We start from the raw sequence: 27,128 nt of genomic DNA, 5'->3' as shown, positions 1-27,128 counted from the left end.
GGGTACATACGAAAGATATAACGTGCATGGATTCTGTCTTCCAAACAGAACATGTTTCTCTAGCGTGACAATGACAGAATTTTGAGACTGATCTTTCAAAAAGGTTTTGTATGAATTTGTGCCTGTTGAGTCAAAAGGGATTTTATCATAAGTTTAATACAATCAGTAGCTGCGTTGCTGCAAGGCCCCGGTGTTAAATAAATTCTGAACAACACCTAGCTGTGATAGGTACTTATGTTTTTACCTTAGAGTATTTATTTTACTTTAAACCATTTGAATTCCAGTGTAGTGGTTAGAGTTCTCGGCTCGGTTCCGGGAGAGCCGTGAAGTTCTCTGGGTACACTTGGGTTGCTCCCGCTAACCCTCCTCAAAGGATTGTTGTGAACTTAAAATGGAGGAAGAGAGACAAACAAAAATTAGATGCTTTGGTTCTCCATTGGGGAGGAAAGTGGGGTGTAAGCAGTGGTGGGATCCAAAAATTTTAGTAACAGGTTCCCATGGTGGTGGGATTCAAACTGTGGCGTAGCGCCAATGGGGCTGGGCGTGGCACGACGGGGGCATAACCAGGCATTCCGGGGGCGGGGCATTCCTGGGCAGGGCTGTGGCAAGGATGCAGCCGCTGTGCTGGTCCTTGGGCGGGAAACGAATGCACGCAGGCGCAGGCTGCCACGCACGCCAGTGCACCTCCTGCTAGACTGCTTCAAGTTCTGCGCGCTACTGCTGAGAGGAGGGGCGTAACTAAGGCAAAAATCACGTGGCAAAATCACCCATTAGTCACCCCCTCTCGGCACACACAAATAATTAGTAACCTACTCTTGGGAACCTGTGAGAACCTGCTGGATCCCACCTCTGTGCCCTGTGAGATAGTTTGGATTCAGAGCGTGTGGCTGGCTCACGTTCACCCAGCTGACTCCTGTGGCTGTCCACAGATTTGAACCCGGTTCTCCAAGACACTTGTCCTTCCCTCTGCCTGTTATGCCACCCAGCTCTGGTAACCAACCAGATCTTTCTTGAGTATAACGGTAGGAAGCCAGGCCTGTGTTTCGTTTCTGCCTAGCAAATTTGCCAGCGTCCCCCCCCCCCCCCCCCACCAGCAAGGCACCTGTGCCTTTATTAGCTGAGCGCCAAGCAGAAATTCAGAAGACAAAACATTTTCCTAGAATGTTGAGTGAGGGGAAAACAAACTTCTGTTTGCTTTGACTCCGGGAACACTGCTTTCCCCAGGTGCCCATCCCAACTGGCTTGACTTGCTAGATTCAGTGACAGGTTAGGGAGCAGTTTGGTATTGCTTCCCAGAGCCGCAGGTACAGTGAGACACACTCCTTTTCCCTGGAGCCACAGTAGCTGTGTATGATCATCAGGGAGATAGTTGTTGCAGCAAACAAACAACAAAACTCGCTTATATAAGAGAGAGGCTCATTGCCAGTGTTTTGACTTGGTGAATTTCCAAACACAAAACCAGCCAGACATCACCGAACTTCATGGGAATTCTTCTCTGCCGCACCTTCTCTTTCTGTTGACTCTGCTTAGGTTTACGCATTGGCAGGGGTACCCCTTCATGGGGAAAATGTCCTTTCTCTGGTAGTGGAGGGAGGTGGGAATTCACAATCCAAGACCCACAAGGTATGTGCTCAACTATAGTGAGATGGTTACCGGGGTGGTGGTGGAATGGAGTCCTTCCATGACTTTTCCACCTGCTGGGGCCCAAGGTGTTAGAAATACAGCTAGTAAAAAAAACCCCTCTGCCAGTTATAATACCCATTTACCAGCGCTCTGCCCTGTAAAATCAAAACGCCATACAGGTCCTTAAGACATCTCCAGTTCCAAGAGGTCCCCAAAGTCCTGTTGATGAATGGATCTATCCCAGTGATGGCAAACCTTTTCGAGACCAAGTGCCCAAATTGCAACCCAAAACCCACTTATTTATCGCAAAGGGCCAACACGGCAATTTAACCTGAATACTGAGGTTTCAGTTTAGAAAAAACAGTTGGCTCCGAGGCTTGTGTTATTCGGGAGTAAGCTTGGTGGTAGTTGTTGGCTTTGCTTTGAAGCAACCGTGCAACTCTTCGAACCGGTGAATCGTGACCCTAGGAGGGTTTATTCAGAAGCAAGCCCCATTGCCAGCAACCGAGCTTACTCCCAGGTAAAGGATCGCACTTTAGTTCTTTGCATGAAAATCAGTGGGGTTTAACAGCGCTTAACAGGGTTACCTACACTGCTTCCCCAAAAGTAGGTCTTAGGTTTAATGCTAATAATCGAGCCCAGTGGCTCCAGACCAGCCTAGATGTGTGTTCAGTATTGTGGGGGGCTGATTTCCCTCCCACATGATGAACTCTGTTTGCACGTGCCCACAGAGAGGGCTCTGAGTGCCACCTCTGGCACCCGTGCCATAGGTTCACCATCACTGATCTATCCTATGGGTGTGCCCTCAAGGCAGGGGAGCCAGAACATGTGCCAGCAGAAGTGGTAATGTTCCTTAATAATGGTAGAGCTCTCATCTCATTGTTAGGAAATGGCTCTGTGCAGGCACCCAACAGTGCTCGGAAGAGGGGAACGGAAGGGACAGATTTACACTTATGTGTAATGCTGGGAGAGAGAAAACCTGGACAAAAGACAGTAAGGCAGACAGGTCTGGGTTGGGATGTACCTGGAGGTTTTGGTAGTGAAGCCTGAGAAAAAGAAGAATTGGATTTATACCCCCCCTTTCTCTCCTGTAAGGAGACTCATTCTCCTTTTCCCTTCCCCACTCACAACAAACAAACACCCTGTGAGGTGGGCGGGGCTGAGAGAGCTCCAAAGAACTGTGACGAGCCCAAGATCACCCAGCTGGCATGTGTTGGAGTGCACAAACTAATTTAGTTCACGAGATAAGCCTCCACAGCTCAAGTGGCAGAGCAGGGAATCAAACCCGGTTATCCAGATTAGAGTGCACCTGCTCTTAACCACTACACCACGCTGGCTTCTGCTATTACAGGAGATCCCAGCAGGGAATGATGCCGTGGAGTCCACCCTTCAAAGCTGGCTTTTGCCCTGGCCATTTTGTGCTTGCGCCCACCACCCCATGTAAAAATTCCAGATGTGCCCCCAGGCTCAAAAAGTTTGGGGGATCCCTGGATTACATACATAAGCCTTTATTGGCATAGTCAGAAAGAGTTACATAAATAGGGAACAATTGCGTGAATACATGATAGATAAAAGGCCCCACGGGGAGCACAACAAATACGTTCTACTGGGAACTCTCAACTATCTCCACAGTGAAATTGGCGATCTCTTCACAAAGACCAGGGTCCGAGTTGTTTAGCAATAGAGATGACCTAGTCAGATCAGGCAGCCCAGATTGGAAGAAAAAAAATGTAAGTTGGTATATTTAGATCTGATGTTCTCAAATCTGGTGCAGTGCAAGAGTTGGTGAGTCAGGGTTTCGACCACATTAAGTTTGCAACTGCATAACCTTGCGGATTTATCTAAATTGCTGGATTAGACAGAATATGTTATTTTAAACAAATTGTAAAAAGGGGCAAGATGATGTTCCTGAGAGTTTAGCAGTTTTAATAGGGTGACCGTTCTCTGAACAGGGGCTCATTCCGCACATGCAGAATGATGCACTTTCAAACTGCTTTCAGTGCTCTTTGAAGCTGTGCGGAATAGCAAAATCCACTTTCAAACAGTTTTGAAAGTGGTTTGAAAACGCATTATTTTGTGTGTGCAGAAGGGGCCAGGGAAACAGATTCTTTAAAGCTATATGTGCTTACATTTCTTTTTAACAGGGCAGCTGCCTCGGCCCCCACCCATGGCCTTCGAGACAATCCGGAGGGGCCGCGACAAGCTCATCACCTTCCTACAAAGAGCGCCTGATCTCATCTTGGATGACATAGCATCCCAGGGCATTATCTCAGAGGGTGAATACGACACTTTGGATAAGCTTTTGGACCCAAAGGAGAAGGTCCGCAAACTCTTGGTCAGAGTCCAGTTGAAGGGGGAACAGACCTGCTTCCGGTTCCTAGAAGGCATCAGGAGCCTCTTTCCAGATCTGCCTCCAGATCTGTGGCCTCCAGGAAATGGTGAGTTTGGGATGTAGCTTATGGTGACCAGACGTCCCGCTTTTGGCGGGACAGTCCCGCCTTAAAACAATTTGTCCCGCGTCCCGTGGGTTTTTTGAACCGTCCCAATTTTTGGAAGGCTGCCGCACTGCCTTCTGGGGCGCACTGCCTTCTGGGGCGCTCCCGTTTCCCGCCCGCCCAGGTCCCGGTTTACAAAGGTGACAATCTGGTCACCTTAATGTAGTGTGCACAGTAGTGTGCACAGAGTCCACCCTCCAAGGCTGCCATTTTCTCCCAGTGTTCTGATCTGTGTCATCAATTGTAACAGCAGAAGATCTCCAACTACCACCCAAAGGTTGACCAGTCTGCTTTCAGGACGTGTCTGAACTCAGTGGGCTTTGAACTAGGATTTGACTGTAAATTGTATCAATTCCCTCCCCTTTTGGGAATAGAATGGTGTTTGGTGTTAGCACGGGGGCAGAGAGAAGTAAAGATTGTGAACCAGGATTACCAGACATTTTCCTTGCTCTCGGTACTGGATCTGAGCCATTTAATTCCTGATCCGTTCCACAAAGCATAAATAAGAAGAGAAGAAGAGTTTGGATTTATATCCCCCCTTTCTCTCCTGCAGGAGCAGCTCAAAGGGGCTTACAATCTCCTTGCCTTCCCCCTCCCTCGCATAACAAACACCCTCGTGAGGTAGGTGGGGCTTGAGAGAGGCTCCGGGCAAGCTGTGAAGCCTAGCCCAAGGTCACCCAGCTGGGGCGTGTGTGGGAGTGCACAGGCTAATCTGAATTCCCCAGATAAGCCTCCACAGCTCAGGCGGCAGAGCGGGGGAATCAAACCCGGTTCCTCCAGATTAGATACACGAGCTCTTAACCTCCTACGCCACTGCTGCTCCTGAGGATGCAAAAAAGGGCATCTTGAGAAGGCACAGCCTTTTTTTCCCAAGATGTCCTCAGGGCACCTTATTTTCACTCAAGCTGTCTTTTTTGGAGGACACTTGATAGCAGACTTTTTTTTGGCCAAGTCGTCCGCAAGACGTTCTGTGCAGGACACGGCTCTTTTGAGATGTCTTAATTCTCCTGCTTGATCCGACAACCCGCCTGCGCCTTTCTTCCCTTCATTTTCAAACTTCTGAAAACTGTGTGGGGAATAAGATATCAGACCTGGCTGAGGTGCCTCTTCCCAGCTGGGTTTGTACAGGTCCTGTCAGTACCCAAAGTATTTTCCAGTGTGGTATAAACGAATAAGGCAGATTTCTGGCCCAAGGAGCTTGTAGTATAAATTCTGACAGCAAGGAAGACAACTGCAAGAAGGAAGGACTGGTGGAGGTCCACCTAACCAGGAATGGACGTGGACAAATGCATTTATGCAACATTGGGGATCTGACCTCTTCTGCATTTGCCAAAGTGACCCTGGAAGAACCTTGTTAATTCTGAGCAATACTTTCATTTCGGGCTCATACTGATGCAACTTGGGTGATTTTTTCCCCCTTCATGTGAGATTTCACCATATTCTTATAATTCATAGAATTGTACAGTTAAGAAAGAATTGATGTTTGAATAAGAAGTTGTGTACCTGCTGGTAGTGTAGCCATGATTAGGGCCTCTAGGGCAGAGGTGGGATCCAGCAGGTTCTCACGGGTTCCCGAGAGTAGGTTACTAATTATTTGTGTGTGCCGAGAGGGGGTTACCACTGGCGGACTTCAAGCAACGTGATTTTGGCTCTGAAGCCACGCCCCTCCTCTCTGCAGTAGCACAATGGGCTTGAACCAGCCTGGCGAGAGGTGCACCGGCGTGCGTGGCAGCGCCCGCGCCAAGTGCATTCATTTCCTTCCCAAGGATCGGCGCAGCTGCTGCGTCCTTGCCACAGCCCCGCCCCAGGAATGCCCTCGCCCCCTCGAATACCTCACCATGCCTCGGCCGTGGCCTGCCCAGCCCCATTGCCGCTATGCCACAGTTTGAATCCCACCACCATGGGAACCTGTTACTAAAATTTTTGGATCCCACCACTGCTCTAGGGTACTACAGAACGCCATCTCTGCTAGGTAGGGCTGCAACCTCAGGGACGGGAGTACTGGGGATCTCCAGGAATTGCAACTGATCTCCGGGCTGCAGACCAAAACCTTGGTTTCCTGGTGTGTATGGGGGGCGGGGGGTAGGCCGACTGAACAGAAATGTTCATCTGTCTGTAGCTCTTAATGCATTCTTTTTGCTTTCTCCCTCTTAGCCTGTTCGTACCTAAAGCAAGAAAATAGTTGTCCTGCTGAGGTTTTGGTCCACAGTGGGCCAGAGAATCCAGAAGCGGTGAAAGCGAAGGATGAATTATCAGCCGTGGATTCTGAAGGTACAGGAATCTTTTCTAACGCGCGTTGCCATGTCTTGTGTTGGTTGGCGTTCCTGCTTTTATCCTCACCTTCATTTTATTCTGCCTCCCCTCTCATTTTTATGTCAGCCTTCCTCCAAGAAGCTCAGGGTGTAGGCATGGTTCTTTAGTCTCCATTTGATCGTCACAACGACCCTGTGAGGTAGGATAGGCTGCTAGAAAATGACTGGCTGACAGTGGTGTAGGTGTGGAAAATGGTGCCCAGGGCAAAATGGTGCCTGCCCCCGTGTCCTGTTTATCTTAGTTCAGCTTGAAAAAGCAGCCTGGTGGAAACTACACTCCCCATTAGACCTTGCTAGCCCTAACTCCTGCAGAGACCTCCGGGGGGGGGGGGGGGAGAGAGAGAGAATGGGCTTGCAAGGTACTCAGGAAGTGTAGTTCCCACCAGGCTGCATGTGCCCGGGACACAACACAGCACCTCGCTTCTTTTGAGGATAGAATAACCTTTGGTGTTAGCTCGGGGATGGAGAGAAGTAAAGATTGTGAACCAAGATGACCAAACTCTATCATAAGAACATAAGAACCAGCCTGCTGGATCAGACCAGAGTCCATCTAGTCCAGCACTCTGCTACTCACAGTGGCCTCCTACCAGGTGCCTTTTGGGAGCCTACGTAAGCAGGATGTGCAAGCAAGGCCCTTCTGTCGCTGCTGCTGCTCCTAAGCACCTTGGTCTACTAAGAGTTTGCCATCTCAGACCAAGGAGTGATCAAGATTGGTAGCCAGAGATCGACTTCTCCCTCCATAAATCCGTCCAAGCCCTTCTTTTAAAAGTTATATCCATGTTAGAGGCCATCACCACCTCCTGTGGTTATTATTCCAAACTCCATTGTGTGATAAAGTGTTTCGTTTTCTGAGTTCTAATTCTTACCCCCAGCATTTTCAGTGAATGCCCCTTGGTTCTAGTATTGTGATAAAGAGAGAAAAAATCCTCTCCGTCAAATATTTTCTACCCCATGCATAATTTTATAGACTTAAATCATATCCCCCCGCAGACGCTTCCTCTCCAAACTAAAGAGTCCCAAACGCTGCAGCCTCTCCTCATAGGGAAGGTGCTCCAGTCCCTCAATCATCCTCGCCATGGTTCTCTGCACTTTTTTTCTATCTCTTCACATCCTTTTTGAGATGTACGACCAGAACTGAACAACACAGGACTCCAAGTGCCTCGCACCTACTGCTATATATAAGGGCATGACAATCCTTGCTGTTTTATTATCAGCTCCTTTCCTAATCATCATGTCTTTGTTCTTGGTGCCGATTGGTCTGTTCCACAAAGCCCAAATAAGACATCCTGAGGACACAAGAAAAGGGGCATCTTAAGAAGGCACTCTGCACAGCTTTTCTGCCAAGATGTCCTCAGGACACCTTATTTCCTCAAGCTGTCTTTTTTTGGAGGACACTCGATAGCGGACTTTTTTTGGCCAAGTCGTCCGCAAGACGCCTCCTGCTGTTCTGTGCAGGACACGGCTCTTTTGAGATGTCTTAATTCTCCTGCTCAATCTCGCAACCCGCCTGCACCTTTCTTCCCTTCCGTTTTCAAATCTCTGAAAACTGTGTGGGGAATTAGCTGTCTGACCCGGCTGAGGCTCCTCTTCCTGGCTGGGTTTGTTCAGGTCCTGTCAGTTCCCAAAGTATTTTCCAGTGTGGTATAAATGAATAAGGCAGATTTCTGCCCCAAGGAGCTTGTAGTATAAATTCTGACAGCAGGAAAGACAACTGCAAGAAGGAAAGACTGGTGGAGGTACACGTAACCAGGAATGGACGTGGACAAATGCAACATTGGGGATCTGACCTCTTCTGCATTTGCCAAAGTGACCCTGGAAGAACTTTGTTAATTCTGAGCAATACTTTCATTTCAGGCTCATACTGATGCAACTTGGGTGATTTTTTTCCCTTCATGTGAGATTTCACCATACCCTTTAATGAACTACAGGCCCAATCCCTCCCCCCCCCCTTTTTTTTTGGTATAATGCTGATGTTTGGTTTCCCTCATCAGCACATTTATTTTTGGCCTTTCATCATCCCCTCTGGATCCGCTCAGAGGTCAGCAACAGAAGCAAGCCTTTATTGGCATAGACAACAGTACAACAATAATAAAGAATGGATTTAAAAGCATATACAATAAGCAGGAAAGCAAATGTTAGGCCACAAATCAACAGGCGTTTGGCAATTTCCAGGAGAAAGTCTGCCCCTATCATTGCGAGGAGAAGGATCAGGGTACGTCCAACAAGTAGTGTAATCTAATTAAATCAGGGAGATGGGGTAAATGTAAAGGAGTAAGATCTGCAGATTCTGGATCCACTTCCTTGAATCGGCGACAGTGTAGTAATTGGTGGGCCAGAGATTCAACTGAGCCATCGTTATATGGGCACAATCTTTTAGCCTTTTCTTGCTTATTAAATCTGCCATGCAACAAGGCAGAAGGCATAACATTAAACCTGGCTTAGCATTGCGCTCTCCCTTGAACGCCGGTTTATTAAGCAATACAGGCAGTGTGCCAAGCGGTCTCGCTGTCAAATGGTATAGGCAAATACAGGGGGGGACACTTTTTCTTGGCTGCGGTGATTAGGGTAGAGAACTCTCTATCCAATAGTGAGGGCAGCAACAGAACTCTGCCCAAAGCAAGTCTTTTATACAACCTGTTGCCGTGGGCGGCCAACAAACAGGAGAGGCGGGCCAGGACCTTTCCTGATAATGCCTCCCCAGGCTGGTATTCAGAGGCTAATGCTGCCTCTGGGCTGTCATAATTACATAAAATTATAAAGTTAAGAAAGAATTAATGTTTTGAATGAGAAGTTATGTACCTCCTGGTAGTGTAGCCATGGTTAGGGCCTCTAGGGTACTACAAAACGCCATCCCTGGTAGGTAGGACTGCAACCTCAGGGAGGGGGGTAATGGGAATCTCCAGGAATTACAACTGATCTCCAGACTGCAGACCAAAATCTTGGTTTTCTGGTGTGTATTGGGGGTGGGGGGTAGGCCAACTGAGCAGTTCACCTGTCTGTAGCTCTTAATGTACTCTTTTTGCTTGCTCCCTGCTAGCATGCTCACACCTACAGCAAGAAAATAGTTGTCCTGCTGAGGTTTTGGTCAACAGTGGGCCAGAGAATATGGAAGTGGAAGTGGAGAAAGGGAATGAAGAGTTATTAGCCAAGGATTCTGAAGGTACATTATATCTTTTTTCAGCGCTTCTTCCACAACAGTGCACGGAAAATAATGCCAAACCACTTAACAAATCGGTTTGCTTGTGCGTGACTTTGCCATTCTGCACAGCTTCAAAGAGCATTGAAAGCAGTTTGAAAGTGCATGATTCTGCATGTGTGGAATGAGCCTAACTTTCATTGGCATTTCTTGTGTTGGTTGGCGTTCCTGCTTCTATCCTCACATTCGTTTTATTCTCCCTCCCCTCTCATTTTTACGTCCACCTTCCTCCAAGCTTAGGGTGTAGACATGGTTGTTTAGTCAACGTTTGATCAACACAACAACCCTGTGAGATAGATTATGTTGCTAGAGAATGACTGGCTGAACATCATCCAGTGTGCCTTATGGTGGAGTGGGGATTTGAACTCAGGTCTCCTAGACTCTAGTCTGACGCTGTGCCTTTATGTTGTGCCGGCTCTGCAGGCTCCATGGTTCTTGGTCCCTTTATGCTAGTCTAGGAAATGCAGATCTTACACACCGGTCGCCAAAACCAGCCTGTTAAGGTGTTCTTATAATTGTGCAAATGAAAATGAAAAAGGAAGCCTGTTTCCAAACTATATCAGTCACCCTGTTCTTTGTAGAAAGGAGCATTCTCCTTCACCAAGGCCTGGACTTTGAGAAATGTTGCATTCTTAATCAGATGTGCAGTCTGACATCTAACGATTATTTCACACCAACCATGATGCCAACATTATCAGTTTGCATAGTAAGCAGTGCTGCTACAAGATTGCTATAACTTCGTGAATTGTGGTATGATTTTGAAATATGCTTCTGTAACAAAACTGCTCAAAAAAACTTTGCATCATCCTAATTAAAAGGTGCCTTTTTTCTTACAAGGAATGTTAGAATCAACAATGACAGTCTTTGGGTCAGGAGCGTCTTCTGGGCGCCCTCTGGAGGCTGTAGAATCTAAACCACAATCAATTTTAAGGACACTCCAGCCATCTAGCCACAAAATCCAGCTACTGGTTTTTCTTTCCTTGTTAAGTTTATTTTTACATTTCCAAATAATATCATTCTATGAACATTAGCCTCCACGTTTCAAAGAATAAAGCTTCCCTGAGCTAGTTTGCATCATTGTTGGTGTGATATAATAGTTCGACTGCACATTTGATTAAGAATGCAACGTTTCACAAAGTCCAGGCCTTGGTGAAGGAGAATACTCCTTTTGACATGGACATATAGTTTATGATGTTTGAAGCCACTGTATTTAATCATACAAGTTATATGAGAGTAATTCACTGGGCACCAAGCACTTCAGAAGCTTACTTTAGTTGGAAGGAACGAAACTCATGGGGCAGCCTGTCACTGAGGCCCCTTCCGCACACGCAAAATAATGCGTTTTCAAACCACTTTCACAACTGTTTGCAAGTGGATTTTGCCATTCTGCACAGCTTCAAAGAGCATTGAAAGCAGTTTGAAAGTGCATTATTCTGCATGTGCGGAATGAGCCTGAGTTTTTCAGGTGGTTTGGGAAAACAGGGCCCCACCAAGGAGATGAGGAATTAGCAGAAGCTCACAAATACAGATAAAGGTAAAATAGAAACCAGTAGTTGTTCTAGAAACCTTTTACGCAAGGTGTTTTTGACTGAAGTTTCACCAAATATGGGAATGGGCAAGGTGTGGTCAAAGGTGGGATGAGATGACCAGGTCTGTACGTCTTCTTGACTCAAACCAATGGTCAGAAGACAAGGAGGGATGTTTGTAAGAGGGTATAAATTATGTTACGCAAGCAACAGCCCCTTGAACCTCTTCCCTGTTGCTAACAGAGGAGAGTTCCCTCTTCTGCGCAGAATTGAATGAAAACAACAAATCTCTGAACACTGAAGAAGCTTTTGGAGGGTTATTTTTGTAACCGGTCAGAGCTTTTGCTCTGTGGACAGGGCCTTGCCCTGTGCCTAACACTTTCTACATAAAGCTGATTGAATGCAACTTTTAATTGGTGGTTTGAATCCGGCTTTTAAAACTGTACTGCTACAGTTTTTGAAAGGTGGAGAAATTTTCACTTCAAAAATTGATAATTGGGGGGACATTTGAGCTTAGGACTGCCAGCTTGCCTGGAGAAAAATGCCCTGTCCTTTTCGTAGAGGCTGAATGTCTGGGAATGAAGCTATTTCTGGCATGCAAGTAAATTTTTATTTTTATTTATTTAAAACAGTTATAAGCCCCCTTTCTTCCTTTTGGAGCTCAAGGCAGCTTACAACATAGATAAAATACATAAAATAAAACCCATAAATACAACATAATACAAAAAAAATAGCATCATGTGGTAAATACCATTCCATTAAACATTTTTATCCGGGCCTGTTAGCTACTGCAAATATTAACTTGGCAGTTCCTCAATAAAAACCCAAGTAATGAAGCAGCATTATACTGTAAACCTGCCCTTGGTAAAACAGCTGCTAACATTCATTCTTACATAGTTGTTATTGGAAGTGAGGGACTATGTGCTCTCCTGCCTTGATGATAGAGGGGGACTTGACTGGAAATGTTCACTGAGATCTCCCAGAGATCTCCCAGATAGAGAGGTCAAGATTCTGGGCATCCTTTCTTTACTGCTCTGACATGATCCCTTTTATGTGTAGATTGCAGCTCTGAGGGAAACTTCCTTCCTTCCTGCTTCGTCTCTCACACCCAGAGGTGGGATCCAGCAGGTTGTCACAGGTTCCCGAGAGTAGGTTACTAATTATTTGTGTGTGCCGAGAGGGGGTTACTAATTGGTGATTTTGCCACGTGATTTTTAGTTACGCCCCTCCTCTCAGCAGTAGCGTGCAGAACTTGAAGCAGTAGCAGGAGGTGCACCGGCGTGCGTGGCAGCCTGCGCCTGCATGCATTCGTTTCCCGCCCAAGGACTGGCGCAGCGGCTGCATCCTTGCCACAGCCCCACCCAGGAATGCCCACACCCGGAATGCCCAGCCACGCCCCCGTCGTGCCCCGCCCAGCCCCATTGGCGCTACGCCACAGTTTGAATCCCACCACCATGGGAACCTGTTACTAAAATTTTTGGATCCCACCACTGCTCACACCTCTCTTCCTTGGGCTCTTCTGCACATGCAGAATAATGCACATTCAATCCACTTTCACAATTATTTGGGGGCTGGACTTGATGGCCTTTGTTGAAGGTCAACAGGTATATTTATATACAATCCTGTTTGCAGAATAGCAAGCAGAATGTAGCTTTTTTATTTTATTTTTAATTTTATTAATGTTATATTTGTGTGCCACTTTATGATAAGAGCAGTTAACTTGGTAAAGGCCAGCCTTTTTACCTCAGAAATCATAAACAAGAGAACTTTACTTATACTGAGATAGAAAGAGACTATATACATAAACATAACACTTATATATAGATACATTCATTGTTTGGTTACAATTTGGTTACCAGAACAAGTATTGTTTACAATATTGAACATTTAGTCAGAGGCTTTTTACATGGCTTTGGTTAACAGAACACTAAACTTCTTTCCTCAGCAGAGGCAAAGAGCTAACGGTTTTCCAACTGTCACTTTTAGAATGTTCACTAAGATCTCCCAGAATTCTGTGCTGCTGCTGCATGCAAGGCTGTAACATCCAACACTTGTGGTCTCTTCCAACTCTTTGATTCTATCTGAAAATGCTTCTTACTTTCTCCTCTCTTGCTCAGCCTTCCCCTGCCCCAGGCACATTTCCTTCTTACAAAGTTTTCATTCCTCACAAGTAACAACTCCCCTTCTTTTTCACAACAGGAGTTGAGAGCTTCCTGATGAAGTTGGGTCTCCACAAGAGAAGCAATAAGAAATTCACCATGGGAGAAGTCTTGGAAATCAACCCAGACAGCCTCACAACTATACCTCCTCAGACACTGGAAGATTTACCTTGGCACTTCTTGAGAAAACTGATAGCCCTCAGTGGAACAGCCAGAAATACAGATCTTGTACCAAAGGATAAGGAAGCTGGAGATGAAGAGGTTGATATTCATGATGAGGGTTTTTTTCTGAGGGGGATGGACTCTGGAGATTCTGTAAACCCCCTTGATGTCCTTTGTGCTGTCTTGTTTTGCTCTGATAGCTTCCTTCATCAGGAGATCTTTCTCAAAATGTCCATGTGTCAGTTTGCCCTCCCTTTGATTTTGCCGCCTCCCAAGCACATCTTTATGCTGTGGGCCCTACGGGACATTGTGAGAAAATGGAGGCCTCACTGCTTGGTAGAGAAGAGAGGCTTCAGAGAGGAGAGCCTGGTACAAACATCCATGCCTACCATTTCTTTTGTGCGGATGGGCAGATCCAGCTTCTCCAAATCTAAGCTTCTCAATGAGGTCCTCAGCTCCCCTCAGCAACACCATGACTTCTTTGTTCACAGGGATATGGAGTGTGGGAGTGTGCCACGAGAGATCAGTGATGGGCTGGTAGAAATCTCCTGGTATTTTCCTGGAGGGAGGGAAAACTCAGATCTTTTCCCTGAGCCTGTGGCCTTTACGAATCTCCGGGGGGACATTGAGTCATACTGGCCACAGTTCAGCTTTTTGACAGAAGTCTCATCAGCCGTGTTCATCATTACAGAGAACATGTCTGACAAACAGTATGGCATGCTGGCAACTCTCCAGGGCTCGGCCTCTAAATATTATTTTGTCTTGAATGTTGATGGTGAGAAATCAAGGGAAATGCTGACGTTCCTGAACAAACTTGCACCATTGCTGAGCCTGACCAAATCACAAAAATTGGTGAAAGAGAAGAACAAAAATACCACAGAATTTGTGAAGAAGTTCCGGTCAACCATAAAGAACATTGTTAACTCTCCACAAAAGGTGATCAGTATAGAAGATATGGCAAAGGTCAGCCAAGAGCTGGGAATCCAGACTGATGAAGACATAAAGACCTGTCAAAATGGAATTTTACATGCCAGTGAAATTACTGAAGAAATAAAAGATGTTGTGGTCTACAAGAAGGAAATGCTGAAACTTCAGGGGGACTTGTGGAAAAACCTGGCCAAAGTGGAGAAAGAACTGTGCAGGATGAAAAGGCAAGCGGATACCTCCGCTGAAGATTACAAGGCTCAGCTCAGAGAGAAACTGATAGCCTTACGTTACGAGCAGAATCAGTGTGACCTCACTACTGGAATAACTAAATTTATTAATGGAATGCAACACCTTCACTCAAAGGAGAAACATTATTTTCTGAAACGGCTGAAGTTCAACCTGGATTCCGTTGCTAGGGCAAACTTGTCAAAATTAAGAGAGGAGTATAAGGAACTTTATCACAATTCTGGAAATGATCCGGGACAGCTGGCACAGCTGGATGAATTAATTTCCGCCAGTTCCTTAGGCATGGAACATTTCATGCGTGAGCTGGGGCAGTTTTATGAAGCAGAGTACATGATGATGAAGGAAGGCAAGATAATTGAAAGATACAGACAGTTTGTGCACTTACCAGGAATCGCTGCTGACCTGATGCTGGAAGGATTTCCAATGGAGCTGATGGATGGAGATGCATCGAACATCCCCCTGCAATGGATAACTGATGTTTTGACTGCCCTTCATTCCAAATTAGGGGGCAAATCCAGGATGAAGGTTCTAACAGTACTGGGTGTCCAGAGTACTGGCAAATCCACCCTTCTTAATACTATGTTTGGGCTGCAGTTTGCAGTCAGCAGTGGCCGATGTACCCGAGGGGCCTTCATGACCCTCCTAAGAGTCTCAGAAGGGGAACTTCAGCAGCAGGAACTCCAGTTGTGATTTCATCTTGGTGATCGACACAGAAGGCCTGAAAGCCCCCGAGCTGGCCAAATTGGAAGACAGCTATGAACATGACAATGAGTTGGCCACCCTAGTGATCGGACTGAGTGACATAACTCTTGTGAACCTAGCCATGGAGAATACCACTGAGATGAAGGACATCCTACAAATTGTAGTCCATGCTTTTCTGAGGATGGAGGAAACTGGGCACAAACCCAATTGCCAATTCGTCCACCAGAACGTCAGTGATGTTTCGGCCCATGATCAAAACATGAGGGACAGGAAACGTCTCCTAGAACAGCTCAACGAAATGACCAGAGCTGCAGCAAAAATGGAGAAACAATTCAGGGAAGTTTCCTTTTCAGATGTTATGGACTACAATCCGGAAAAACACACCTGGTACATCCCTGGTTTGTGGCACGGAGTCCCACCCATGGCTCCAGTAAACATGGATACCCTGGCGAGAGGCGTGTCAGATTTAGAAAAAGATCTCTTGTTCAGAATTTATGAAGACCTGCTCCTTCAAAACAGATATTCCAAAGACATCCCCAGTTTCTTGAATGGGTGAGAAGCCTCAGGAATGCTGTAAAGCATGAAAAATTTTATCTTTCAGCTTCGTGGCGCGAACAGTCTGCGTAGCTGATGCTTACAACCAGCTCTCGGTGAAGTATTCAGAATGGGAATGGAATTTCCAGAAGGAGATGCATCTGTATGTAGCCAAAGCTGATACCGTAATTCAGAATCAGTCTCTAGAAGATATTGACTCCGATGCATTAGATAAGTTGAGGCTCGAGGCTGATCAGAAATTGTGCAATGGCCAGCAAAAGATATTACAGTGCATACAAAACTATTTTGAAAGTGACCGACAGAACCTGCATCTTATAGAAAAGTATAGAGAAGATTTCATCAGAAGCGCTGAAGGTCTCCAGAAGCAGCTGGAAAACTATTGTTTTAATAAGCTTCAGCAGGCCATTCTCATACGCAAGGCACGGAGTAAGATAGACAGTCTTCAAGCTACATATGTGAAAACCATGCAAGAGAAGGTAAACAAGCTCCTGGAAGAGTGTAAAAGGAAAGAGTGCAAGCTGACTTTTTTTGAACTGGAAGAGGAATTTGAGAAAATGTGGAAGGAGAGCTTACTGGAATTGCCAGCTAGTAACTTCATGCATCGTAAAATTTATGCAGATATTCACCATCAGCTCAGAGAAAGCGACCTTCGTCAAGCGTCGCCGGGCTAACCAGCACTGGCAGAAGCACCAGCTTTGCCGCCCTGCAGAAATTCTTCGCTAGAAAGAGTATCATCTAGAAAAATCATTCATGAGAACATTAAAAGGTCTATTCATTGATTATAAACAACAACTAGAGGAGAAGGTCAAATCCCTGATTTGCACCTGTGAGAGCTATGTCATGGAGAAAGTCAACACAAAAGGAGACTATGATGAAACGTATTGCTGTGAGTTGCTGAGACTGATCAACCAAATGCTTGAAGAAAAAGATTTTCGAAAGCACTGTACCGTTCATTTTGAAATGGATCTGAAATATTTCATTCTAGGAGAAGCAGCTGATGCTTTTCAGGAGATGCATACCAAATACTTCAAGGCAAACAACCCTCACCAATGTCTAGAAAAGCTCAAACCTCAGTATTTGTCCACCTTCAAAGATCTGTACTATGAGAAGGACGCTTGTCAGAAAAGAGCCAAGGATTTTTGCAATCTGTGTCTGAGACCAGCTCTGGTGGACCACCTCCTCAAGAGACTTGGGATTGATATAGTAGATGATCTTCTCAGCAGCCAGCAATCCCTCCAGTATGGAAGCAGGAGCTTCTTTCAGTTCACAGTTCAGAGGACATTACTAGAAGAGGAGAAATTCGATGACTATGTCAACTATATAAACACATATGAGATGTTTGTGAAATCTTGGATACAGACACGCCTCTTAGACCATTTCAGACAGAGAGAAGGACTATGCATCTTGGAGCGTCGAATTCTGTCTACTGCAATGAAGAAAGCTATAGAAGTTCTGGAGATATATGAAAACCAAACTGAGACTTTGGCTGAATTCTTGGAGCATTTTTGCCAGGAATTGGGTGAAGAGCTCGTCATTTCCAAGGATGGTCTGGAACTCATCCTGTTCAACAATACTACCAATGCTGCATCCTTTCTCAGCCGAGTATACAGGCCTGTATCCCTTGCTATTGTGCGGTAGAAGATATCTCTTAGAGCTTCTCTAAGATGAGCACTGAAGAGATACTTTCAGACATTCCATTCAAGCCTCGGGATGAAATTCCTCTGCTGCAGTGTTTGGCTGTGGGAAGCAGTGTCCTTTCTGTAAGGTCCCCTGTGAAGCTGGAGGCAGCAGTCACCAAGAACACTTTGATCAGTCCATCGACCTATAGGGCTTGGGCGATGTCGTGATCATGAAACAAAAAAACTTTGTTATTCCTTGTGCTCTTCTGATGTCAGTTCAAACAGAAGGTTTCAAAATATAGACACAGCTTGGAAATGGCACCCTTTTAAACAGTATTCTAAAGTATTATCTCCTTACCATGGCGATCTAGCCTGATGCTAGCATCACAGCCTCGATTGGTTTGGGAAGTTTGTGTTCAAATAATTCAACTCAACGGTTTTGCTAAAAAAGTACTGGTGCTCTTCCTCAAGTTGATCTTTCCCAAGGACTGACAGCACTGGACCCAAACAGCAGGCACTGGAATGCATCCAAGAAGTCTTTAACATGAAATAACAAAGCTCACCCTTTTCAGCTGGACCCCCAAGTGCCCTAGAAACACAGTCTGTCTGTAGCTCATGAATGACTCTGCATCCTTAAGCCGCAATATTATTAACATAGCATAGTGTAATCGGTATAGCTTTCAGCTGGGATTGTTTTTCCCTATGGGAGACTAAAAGTGAAAACTAGCCTAGGAAGCACATGCTGGAAAGTGAGGCCGAATCTGCTTTTGTGACTGAAAGGGTTTAATAGATATAATAAAAGATAAGTAACACAGTGCCTCAAAGAAAAGCAAAGAATCCCAAATGCAGTGAGTTGTACCCTCCACTTTGCCAGAAACAGGACTTATTTGGGAAAACTGTAGGTTAGGAGAATCAGTGGTCTTCTAGTATTGTCCTCAAACTCTTCTGTATCTTACATTATCACAATGAAGATGATGGGGTAGGGAACGGTTCCCCAACATAGAACATGGAACAAGGATACCTAGTTTATGTTGAAGGCAGACTATTATTTATTGCCATTCTGTGAGTTAACGTGCACAAGAAATTCCTTGCTTCTGAAGTAAGGGTCGTTGCCATCTTTTGTTCGCCAAAACTTGTTTCCCTACAGTCAGCTCTGCACACAGATGTCCTTAAATGCACACATACTTTTTAAAATAGTGGTGCCAATGAATGGGTAGGGTACTGCTTTACTGTCCTTTGGGTGAAGCTTTTTCAAATGTCATGCAGCTGTTGCATAAATAAATTTCATCATTTATACAGACTGGTCTTCTTGTGATAATCTGGCCATCTGTTAACCCCATCTGTGCCCTGTACGCCCCTCTGTCTGTAAAATGGGAACTATAAATTACTATTGCACAGGATTTGGTGTGAGGTTGGACAAAATAAGATAACGTAATTCACCTTCTGCAGTGGCGTAGTGGCTAAGAGCAGGTACATTCTGATCTGGAGGAACCGGGTTTGATTCCCAGCTCTGCCGCTTGAGTTGTGGAGGCTTATCTGGGGAATTCAGGTTAGCCTGTGCTCTCCCACACACGCCAGCTGGGTGACCTTGGGCTAGTCACAGCTTCTCGGAGCTCTCTCAGCCCCACCCACCTCACAGGGTGTTTGTTGTGAGGGGGGAAGGGCAAGGAGATTGTCAGCCCCTTTGAGTCTCCTGCAGGAGAGAAAGGGGGGATATAAATCCAAACTCTTCTTCTTCTTCTTCTTCTACATATGAAAAATACTGTAAGTACCGGGTGATGAATAAAGCAAAATGCAGTAATTGGACTTTTTTTTTCAGAGAGAGGGGCAGAGCTTATATATACCTTGGAAAATTACTCTGCCACTACTTTACCCATGACATCTTTGATTTTGTGAGAATTGATGATGTTTGTAATCGCCACATAAGAGCTCTGCGATGCTTATGGACACATGCATATCTTCCAGGAGCCCAGAATTGTTGTGGTGAGCGGGACCTTAAGATACACAAATTGGGGTGGCTGAGTTACTGCAGAGCAGCTACAGTCTAAATACAGGTGGCTTCATATGTTTAATATTATTCAGTTATAGTAGTAGTGGAAAGTACTATCACATTGCAGTCAAACTTCATAGGGTTTGCGAGGCAATAGACAGAGGTGGTTTGCCTACCTATGTAACATATTTTTAAATAGTGGCATTCAAAATAATAGCTTGTCAATGTATTGTCGAAGCCATTCGCCATGGTCGATTCAATTGAAAATTTGGTGAGTTTTCTGGGCTGTGTGGCCGTCGTCTCTTGGAGTTTGTTCCTAACGTTTCGCCTGCATCTGTGGCTGGCATCTTCAGAGGTGTATCACAGATTGGTTCCCCACCCTGGGACATGGACAATATACCACACTATACTTTCCCTTCTCACTTAGACACAGTGAGAAACAGACTTCTCTCTGTGATACACCTCTGAAGATGTCAGCCACAGATGCAGGCGAAGCGTTAGGCTCAAAATCCACCAGACCACGGCCACACAGCCCAGAAAACCCACCAGAACCAATAGCTTGTCAGTTATACCAGGAGCAGCTAAAATAGCCTGGGCAGCCATGATGGTGAATTAGGAGAGATCCTAAAGTAATATGAGGTTAATTATTAGGGTCAACTAAAATGTCACAAAGTAGTCAGTAAGTTTTTGCGTGTATCAGAACTCGTCTTCAGGATGGATGGAGCAAAAAAAGAAAAGATGCAAACAATTCAGATCTTGGTGGGAACAAACAAGATTGCAGTGAAACCACAGTTTATGAGCAACCCAAAATCCATGGGTGTTGTGGTTTTCACAAAGGCAATGGTGCTACAGTAGCATTTTCTCATAACATTTAGCCGTTTAACCAGTGCAAATGGTTCTTTCTATCATCCTGGACATTCCACAGGTATATATACTCCACCTACTTTACTGCTATGAATCTGACCCGGAACTCAATCGGCAGCCAATGGTGTTGATACAGGACCGGAGTAATCTGGTCTCCACTACGCACTCCTGACAGGAGCCTGGCTGCCGCATTCTGAACGAGTTTTAATTTCTGGATCAGGGCCAAAGGAAGGCCAGTGTACAGCGAGTTATAATAGTCCTGTTTTCTTGGTATTGAATCAAGATTTTAGCACAGAGTGGCATGATGTGATGCAATAGTACTGTACATCTAGCAGAATCACACCTACATGGTAAAAAAGGGTCTTTGATAAAATGGTCTTTTGATCCTCCGGGTGCGGAAACCAAAAGGCACTTCAAAGGTTTTTGGGTAGCCGCATGGCAACCGGGGAAGTTCTCTTGGAGAGTAAGAGAACAACGGCATGATGACTTTATCATGGGATATTTTAAGGAAGTTAACCTCTTGGCTGCAGTGGTCCTAAGAGATCCACAAGAAGCATTCAGCTGAGAAATTTCTAAACGCATTTATGTTTTATTTCTTTGTTTTGAACTTTTACAATAAATCTTTGCACAATCAGCTGGTCTGGAGTTTAATAGGAGGGAAAAGGACCCGAGATTGAGGTGCCTTTTGGTTTCCCCACCCGGAGGATCAAAAGACCATTGTACTGTAGGGTCACTGTCCAGCCCCAGATCTGGGCCCAAATAATGACTCCGTGTTCTTCAAATCAATAGCCTTTATCACAGTGATGGCGAACCTTTTTTTGAGACCGAGTGCCCAAATTGCAACCCAAACCCCACTTATTTATCGCAAAGTGCCAACCCGGCAATTTAACCTGAATGCTGAGCTTTTAGTTTAGAAAAAACCGGTTGTCTCCCTCTTCCTCCACCCCACCCGCTCGAGCAGGGGCCAGCCTGCTGTAGCCTCCAGCAAGTCCTACGCGCACCACTCTGTGCCTCTCTAGCATCTCTGCCTCCTCTGTGCCCCCTACCCCAGGCAGCAGCCACCCAGAGCACAGGCACCAGGCCCGCCATCTGTGTCCTCCCTGCTCACCGTGGTGCGCACACATCGTGCTCAGTGGCCCAGGTACAGCTCCTAGATACAAGCTGTGCGTGTGTGATTTTCCGGCCCCACATGATCTAACTTGTGCGTAGCTCACAGAGGGCCTGCAAGCACCTCTGGCACCCGCAAGCCATAGGTTCACCATCACTGCTTTATCAGATGGCATGGCTTAAGAATGCCAGTTCTGAGAACTATCTTTTTGGTACACCTTTTTAACCCTCTGGGAATTCCCCCCTCTCTTCTTGCCTCCCATATCAAAGCAGAGAAACCAAAGTGAGACAGAACAGCCCTGGAATGCAACTTGTTACTTTCTCAAGGCCAAAGATAAGGTCTGAGCCAGCACTTGGGCACCTTAAGGGTTGTTACATGCTGGGGAATGAGAAAGCAGGTAAAACGCAGCCAACATACATCTCGATGCCAAAGACCCTTCCCTGCCTGCCCTTGCAAGTCCCAGTCTTATTCCAGGTGAAAGCCTAGACAGTGCCCTATCAAACTATACGTTGAGACCGCGTCCACCCACTCATTACAAGCCGCAGGGACATTAGTCCAGGACACAAGGTACTATTACTGTTTTCGATCAATTTGGGAGTCCAGGACCACCTTGACTTCCAGGTGGATTCCGCTCCCCACCCGAATGGGGGGGAAGGCTCGCATCGTGGATGCCACATATCGGGAGGGTTCGCCTTCCACAATAAGCTACAATGAAACACAGGGTGGATCTTTCTCCTGTTCTTTGGCAAGTCCAGCTGGATAGCTGCAGCATTTTAAGTAAGGGTTTTAGCCGTGGCTCAATTTTATGTAGCAATTCCGTTTTAAATTGGGTTAATATTTTAGGTTTTATGGGCTGAGTTTTAATGTTAGGTATTTATTGGTTGTTATTTACTCTCTTAAGTTGTATTTTTATGTTGATGTTGTACAATCGCTTCCAGAGCCCTTCAGGATGGGGCGTATACCAAATTTTAATAAATAAATATAAATAAATAAATTGATTTTACGTACAATTTTGAACAGTCCCATGAATTTATGTCCCAGTTTCTTGCATGCCTGAGCAAGTTCTTCATTGCCAGATACAATCTATCTCCCCACCAAAGTCGCACGGTTAATTCTGCTTATCAGCTTGCTTCTTTGAGGACTTATCTCATGTAATGCTTTTTGGATGGGGTACATGATTAACAGATTTTGCCCACCTATTCTTGCAATTCCTCTGACTCCATGACCTCCTGGGCCAAAAATGGGAAAGGTTTGGCTGCTTGCCCGGCATTCACCTTGAAGGCATTGCTCGTTTTAATATGAACTGCATTTCGTTATAAGCAATTCAGCAAAAAAAGGCAAGCTTCCACCCAATCCTTCGATGATAGTTCTCCTGGGACTCCAAGGGACAGCCTGCCAGGAAAAGTGAAGGGTGAAATTGAATCTGGCAAAGAAGTCTGCCCACCGTAGATGCTGAAGGGCAACAGGTATATTTGGTATATATAATCCTGTCACAAAGTTGCAGTGAAATGGATTGTGCAGCATCAAATTAGAATAAGACTGTCAAAGACCAGCCGCTTAATTTCAGGAAGTGCAAAACATGTTGAATCCTTACTTGAACTTGAGAGAGAAAACACACAGCAAGTATACATTAACAAAGTATCACATAATACAGCCATAATACGCAGTGGCATACTCGTTTAGGACAGGGCAAATTCTATGTCCCCAGGCGCCCCCCATTCGGGTCACTCTGGGGGGTGCCCCATTTCAGAATCGCTTGTGTGTTTTAAATTTTTAGTGTTTACATTTTGCCCGCAGGGGCAATATTCTTAAGGCTAGTGGCAATGGCACTGGTGGGTACCATCCAGAGATCGAACGGATGATACCACCCAGGTTTGGTGATTTGCCCCAGGGCAGTTATGACCCCAAAGGTGCCCTCATCCCAATTGTTTTCTACCGTTTACCAGGGTGCCTGGAAAGGAACCAACAAAATTTGCTAAAATGTGTGTGGGAGAGGAAAATGCTGTGGGCACCAGTTGAAGATGAACCCGGATGCCCAGCATTCAGCCATCCCTGGCAAACTTTAGCAAAGTTGGCTGGTTCCTTTCAGGAGACTCACACCAGCAGCCCTGCAGGAAATAAGTGCCCCCACCCAGAGCAGCAAGACCACTACCACATTGCCTCCCCTGTTGAAACTTGTACCACAGAGCCAGTTGGGCATAACAGAAAAGCCCCATTGAAGCCTTTCATGGTGGGAAAAATAATGTTTCACCATACAGAACTTGCTGGAAAAGCCTGGCAGATTCTGGGGAATTTCTGAGTGTAAGCACTGACCATTGAAATATTTGAAGATAGGCGCCAGGACTTCTGCTGTGGCCTAAGAGGTTTTGGGCACAGCATCCAAGCTTGTTGAGCTTTTGCTTTTGGGGTGGTAATGAAGCTGAGAAGTTCTGAGAGAACTAAGCCAGCAGGCTTCATGTACAGGAGCTGAAACAAAATAAGCCTTGGAGGCCCATAAATTGGTCCCTCAGAAGCAAAGGTCTCTAAGCCTGGATGCTATTATCGTAGGCTTCGTAGCCACCTTTGGAAAGTCTGGTGCTTCATCTTAAAATTTGCAGTTCTGCCTAGCACCTCTATTGGCTAAGCAATGGCGTCACTACTGCAAACTAAGAATCTCAAGTAAAATTTCCTGGGCTTGTGGAAGGTGAATTTTAAAGCTAGTGACACCAAACTTTCAGGGTATCACCCGGGTAACTGTTTCTATGATGCCACCTGCTTTCAGGAAGTTAGGGTTCAGATGACCAAAGTTATGGTCTCAAAATGGGTAGCCCTCATCTCCTGCTAGCCCCACCGAAACAATGGGGATAGGGTGACCTATCAGCATCCATAACTTTGCTTCCTGAACCAAACATCGCCAAACTCGGTGGTATTATTATCAGGGCAGTCTCTGGATGATGCCCTGAACTCACGGTGCCACTAGCTTTAAAAATGCCCTTCCTACAGGCTGAAAAAACACCAAAAATACCTCCAAATTGCCCAAGTAACTCTTACTTGCATTTTGTTCATTTGGGTGACATAATCGACACTTTTTTGTCTGAATGTGCCCAATTCTCTAGATTCGCTGAAGCTGGTATTTGTTTCATCTGAACTCCAACCCTCAAAAGTGATGCTGCTCAGGTATTCACTTTCAACAGTATCATTTTCACTTTATTTTAACTGAACCCCAGGATTCTCCCTCTTTAGGGTGGATTTTAAAAGAAGAATCTGGGCTCCCTAGTTTAAACACCATTGAAAGTGATGCTGTTTTGGGGTGGATTCCACTGGAGGGTTTCTTTTGTGAGAGATGATGCTGACATTTGTTTGGTAAATGTTTTGCTGGGGGTGATTTGTGAGAGATTTACCCACTTGCACTGGCTTGAGTTGTTTCTACAATAACCTACCTCATTGCTGTTGTGATTAGGAAATTAGGAAAAGAGGTGTGGGAATGTAGGCACAGATGAAAAAGAGTGACAGTAAGGAAATAGAAAGGAGAGAAAGTGAGAGGAAAGTGAGAGAAAGAGAGAGAGAAAAGAGAAAAAAGGAAATGGATTTTAGATTTACTAGAAGGTTATTTCTTCCTTCTCCCATTATCTAGGAAAATAACGGCGAGAAAAAGATTCTGGCAGCAATACAGCTTAAAGTCACTTCACAGAATCATGAAAAACTGTCTTTGTTAAGAAAAAGCATTCAATGTTCCCCATTCCAGAAAAGATACTTTTAATGCTTGTGTGCAAGTAAAGGCTCAAGAAAATAATATCTTCAACTAAAGCACAGACATAGAAAAAAAAAAAATAGAAATAAAAGCATTTAAATGATTATTTCAACTGAAGTATACTTATATGTAACTTAAGCAAGTTTTCTTGAAGACATTTTAGTGTTCAGAATTATGGCTCAGAAATAGTAAAAGGTACTTTGCTTTCCAAAACAGCCCTATTACCTCTTCCCACATTCCAAAGAAAAGATACTTTTACTTATAGCAAGCAAATGAAATGAGAAAGTGTGTGTGTAGAAAAATAACCGATGTAAAAGCAGAATTAAAGCAAAGAAAGAGAGCCGCTTTCATGTGAGAAACTATATTCTTAAGAATGCTATTTTAAATGAAACAAGGATTAACAATGATGGGAATACTGAAACGCCATGAATTGATACAGGGTTTGGCTTTTGCAACATTTATGATGCATCAGCCGTCTTTATCCTATATAAGAACTGTGACTTTGTATACCAGGGCTACCTCTGATTTCTAAAACAGACCTCTGAGGGTCCGGGCCAAAATGATTTATTTAATAAGTCCTTGTCGCTTAAGCTTATTAGCTAACTATTAGTAAACACGCATTCCCGTGGTAACAGATGGTGCTTCAAACTTCCCCGGAGTTGGGGTCCTCTGTGGTCTTTCTCTGCTTCCTCCCCTGAACGGGAGCGCTACCGCTTTGTCCGGGCCTGCTTTGGGTGGTGTGTAGGAAGGCTTTGAATACCACATTGGCTCACAGTTCCAGGAAAAAGTATGATAGAATCAGAGGAGCCGCCGGCTGCCGGTTAGGCCCACCCCTGCCTCTCTTCTGGAACCAGCATCTTCCGGCCAAGACAGGTGTTAGTATTATCTGTGTTTTGTGTGTGTCAGTCTAAATGCTCTGTAGTCTATGTCTGAAATAAAAATAGCTCTTGTTTTGTCTTGTCAGCAATAAATCCAAAGCCCTCGATATCCGAGGTCCTCTTGATTCCTTTGCAACCGAGACGTTAGAAAGTGACCCCTTTGTGGCTCAAAAGTGTAACGATCCTAGAAGGAAAGAAAATCACCTAAACTAACTATCAGTTTAAGACATTTGGGGAGGATTTTTCTTGTCAAAATCCACATAAGTAAAAAGGACTGCAAGAGCTGTGGAGAGTTCATCCTAAACTATGGTTTGGTTTTCCAAGACCAGAGGGAAAGATACGCTGAACTCCAGTCGACGGATCAGCCTTTGTCCTGTGTAATTTATAATTGAGTGGGCATTAGCCCCCAGCGCGAAACATAAGGCAAAGAAAAGTTGAGATGTCTTCGGCAGAAAGATTGACTCTTTATCGCTTAGACGGGAAATATTTGGCCCCAGAGGGCACCTTTAATCTGTATACAATCCAGTCCTTGTATCAGATCCTTTTAAATAACGCAGACAAAAGAAAAAGGAAGCATATTTGCTTAAGGAACATTTATGGAGGTCAGTCGAAAGTCTGCCTTTACTTGACTCCTCCTGGATCCTCATTATTGATGGTGAAAGCGAACACCCTCCTGAATTCATATTCGGTTGGCCCCCGGGTGTGACAAAGATGGGCTTTTCCCACCACCACCAAAGCGGACTTTTTTTGCTAATCCTGGCGTGATTCTTCCCACTCCTCAGTCCTTTCTAGAACTGGCTCCCCTGTTGTCAGTTCAGCCGGGCGAGGGAGGGACTCCGCGCTTGTCCGCTTTTCAGACAATGCAGGACTGCCCCGCGGCTCCCTCATCATTAGTCAGGAAGTGGGAGAAACGGGAAGGGAACAGGGGAAGATGTCATTAAGAGGATGCTCTCTTCCTCTCCTTCCAGCAAATTCCTCCGACAGGGCTGGGGAGAGGCAGATGGAAAACGACGCCTCTCTGCTGCTCATGGTCCGA

The 27,128-nt window shown here is 45.3% G+C and overlaps 1 protein-coding gene across 1 annotated transcript in view; it reads left to right on the top strand.

Annotated features, from left to right (window-relative positions):
- The window catches only part of LOC125444318 (up-regulator of cell proliferation-like), a 39,282-nt gene extending 21,167 nt beyond the window's left edge, over positions 1–18,115 (top strand). Inside the window, 12 exon segments of the mRNA XM_048516746.1 lie at positions 3,768–4,061; positions 6,273–6,389; positions 9,468–9,590; positions 13,352–15,306; positions 15,308–15,859; positions 15,862–15,939; positions 15,942–16,559; positions 16,627–17,517; positions 17,556–17,621; positions 17,624–17,708; positions 17,711–17,793; positions 18,095–18,115. Coding sequence (XP_048372703.1) covers positions 3,791–4,061; positions 6,273–6,389; positions 9,468–9,590; positions 13,352–15,306; positions 15,308–15,859; positions 15,862–15,939; positions 15,942–16,559; positions 16,627–17,517; positions 17,556–17,621; positions 17,624–17,708; positions 17,711–17,793; positions 18,095–18,115 — 4,860 coding nt within the window. The 5' untranslated portion in view covers positions 3,768–3,790.
- Positions 18,116–27,128: the final 9,013 nt, after the last annotated feature.

This window comes from Sphaerodactylus townsendi, linkage group LG15 (assembly GCF_021028975.2).
Source record: "Sphaerodactylus townsendi isolate TG3544 linkage group LG15, MPM_Stown_v2.3, whole genome shotgun sequence".
Classification (NCBI taxonomy): Eukaryota; Metazoa; Chordata; class Lepidosauria; order Squamata; family Sphaerodactylidae; genus Sphaerodactylus; species Sphaerodactylus townsendi.
Note: the sequence above shows the minus strand (reverse complement) of the source record. Positions and strands in the feature narration are given on the sequence as shown.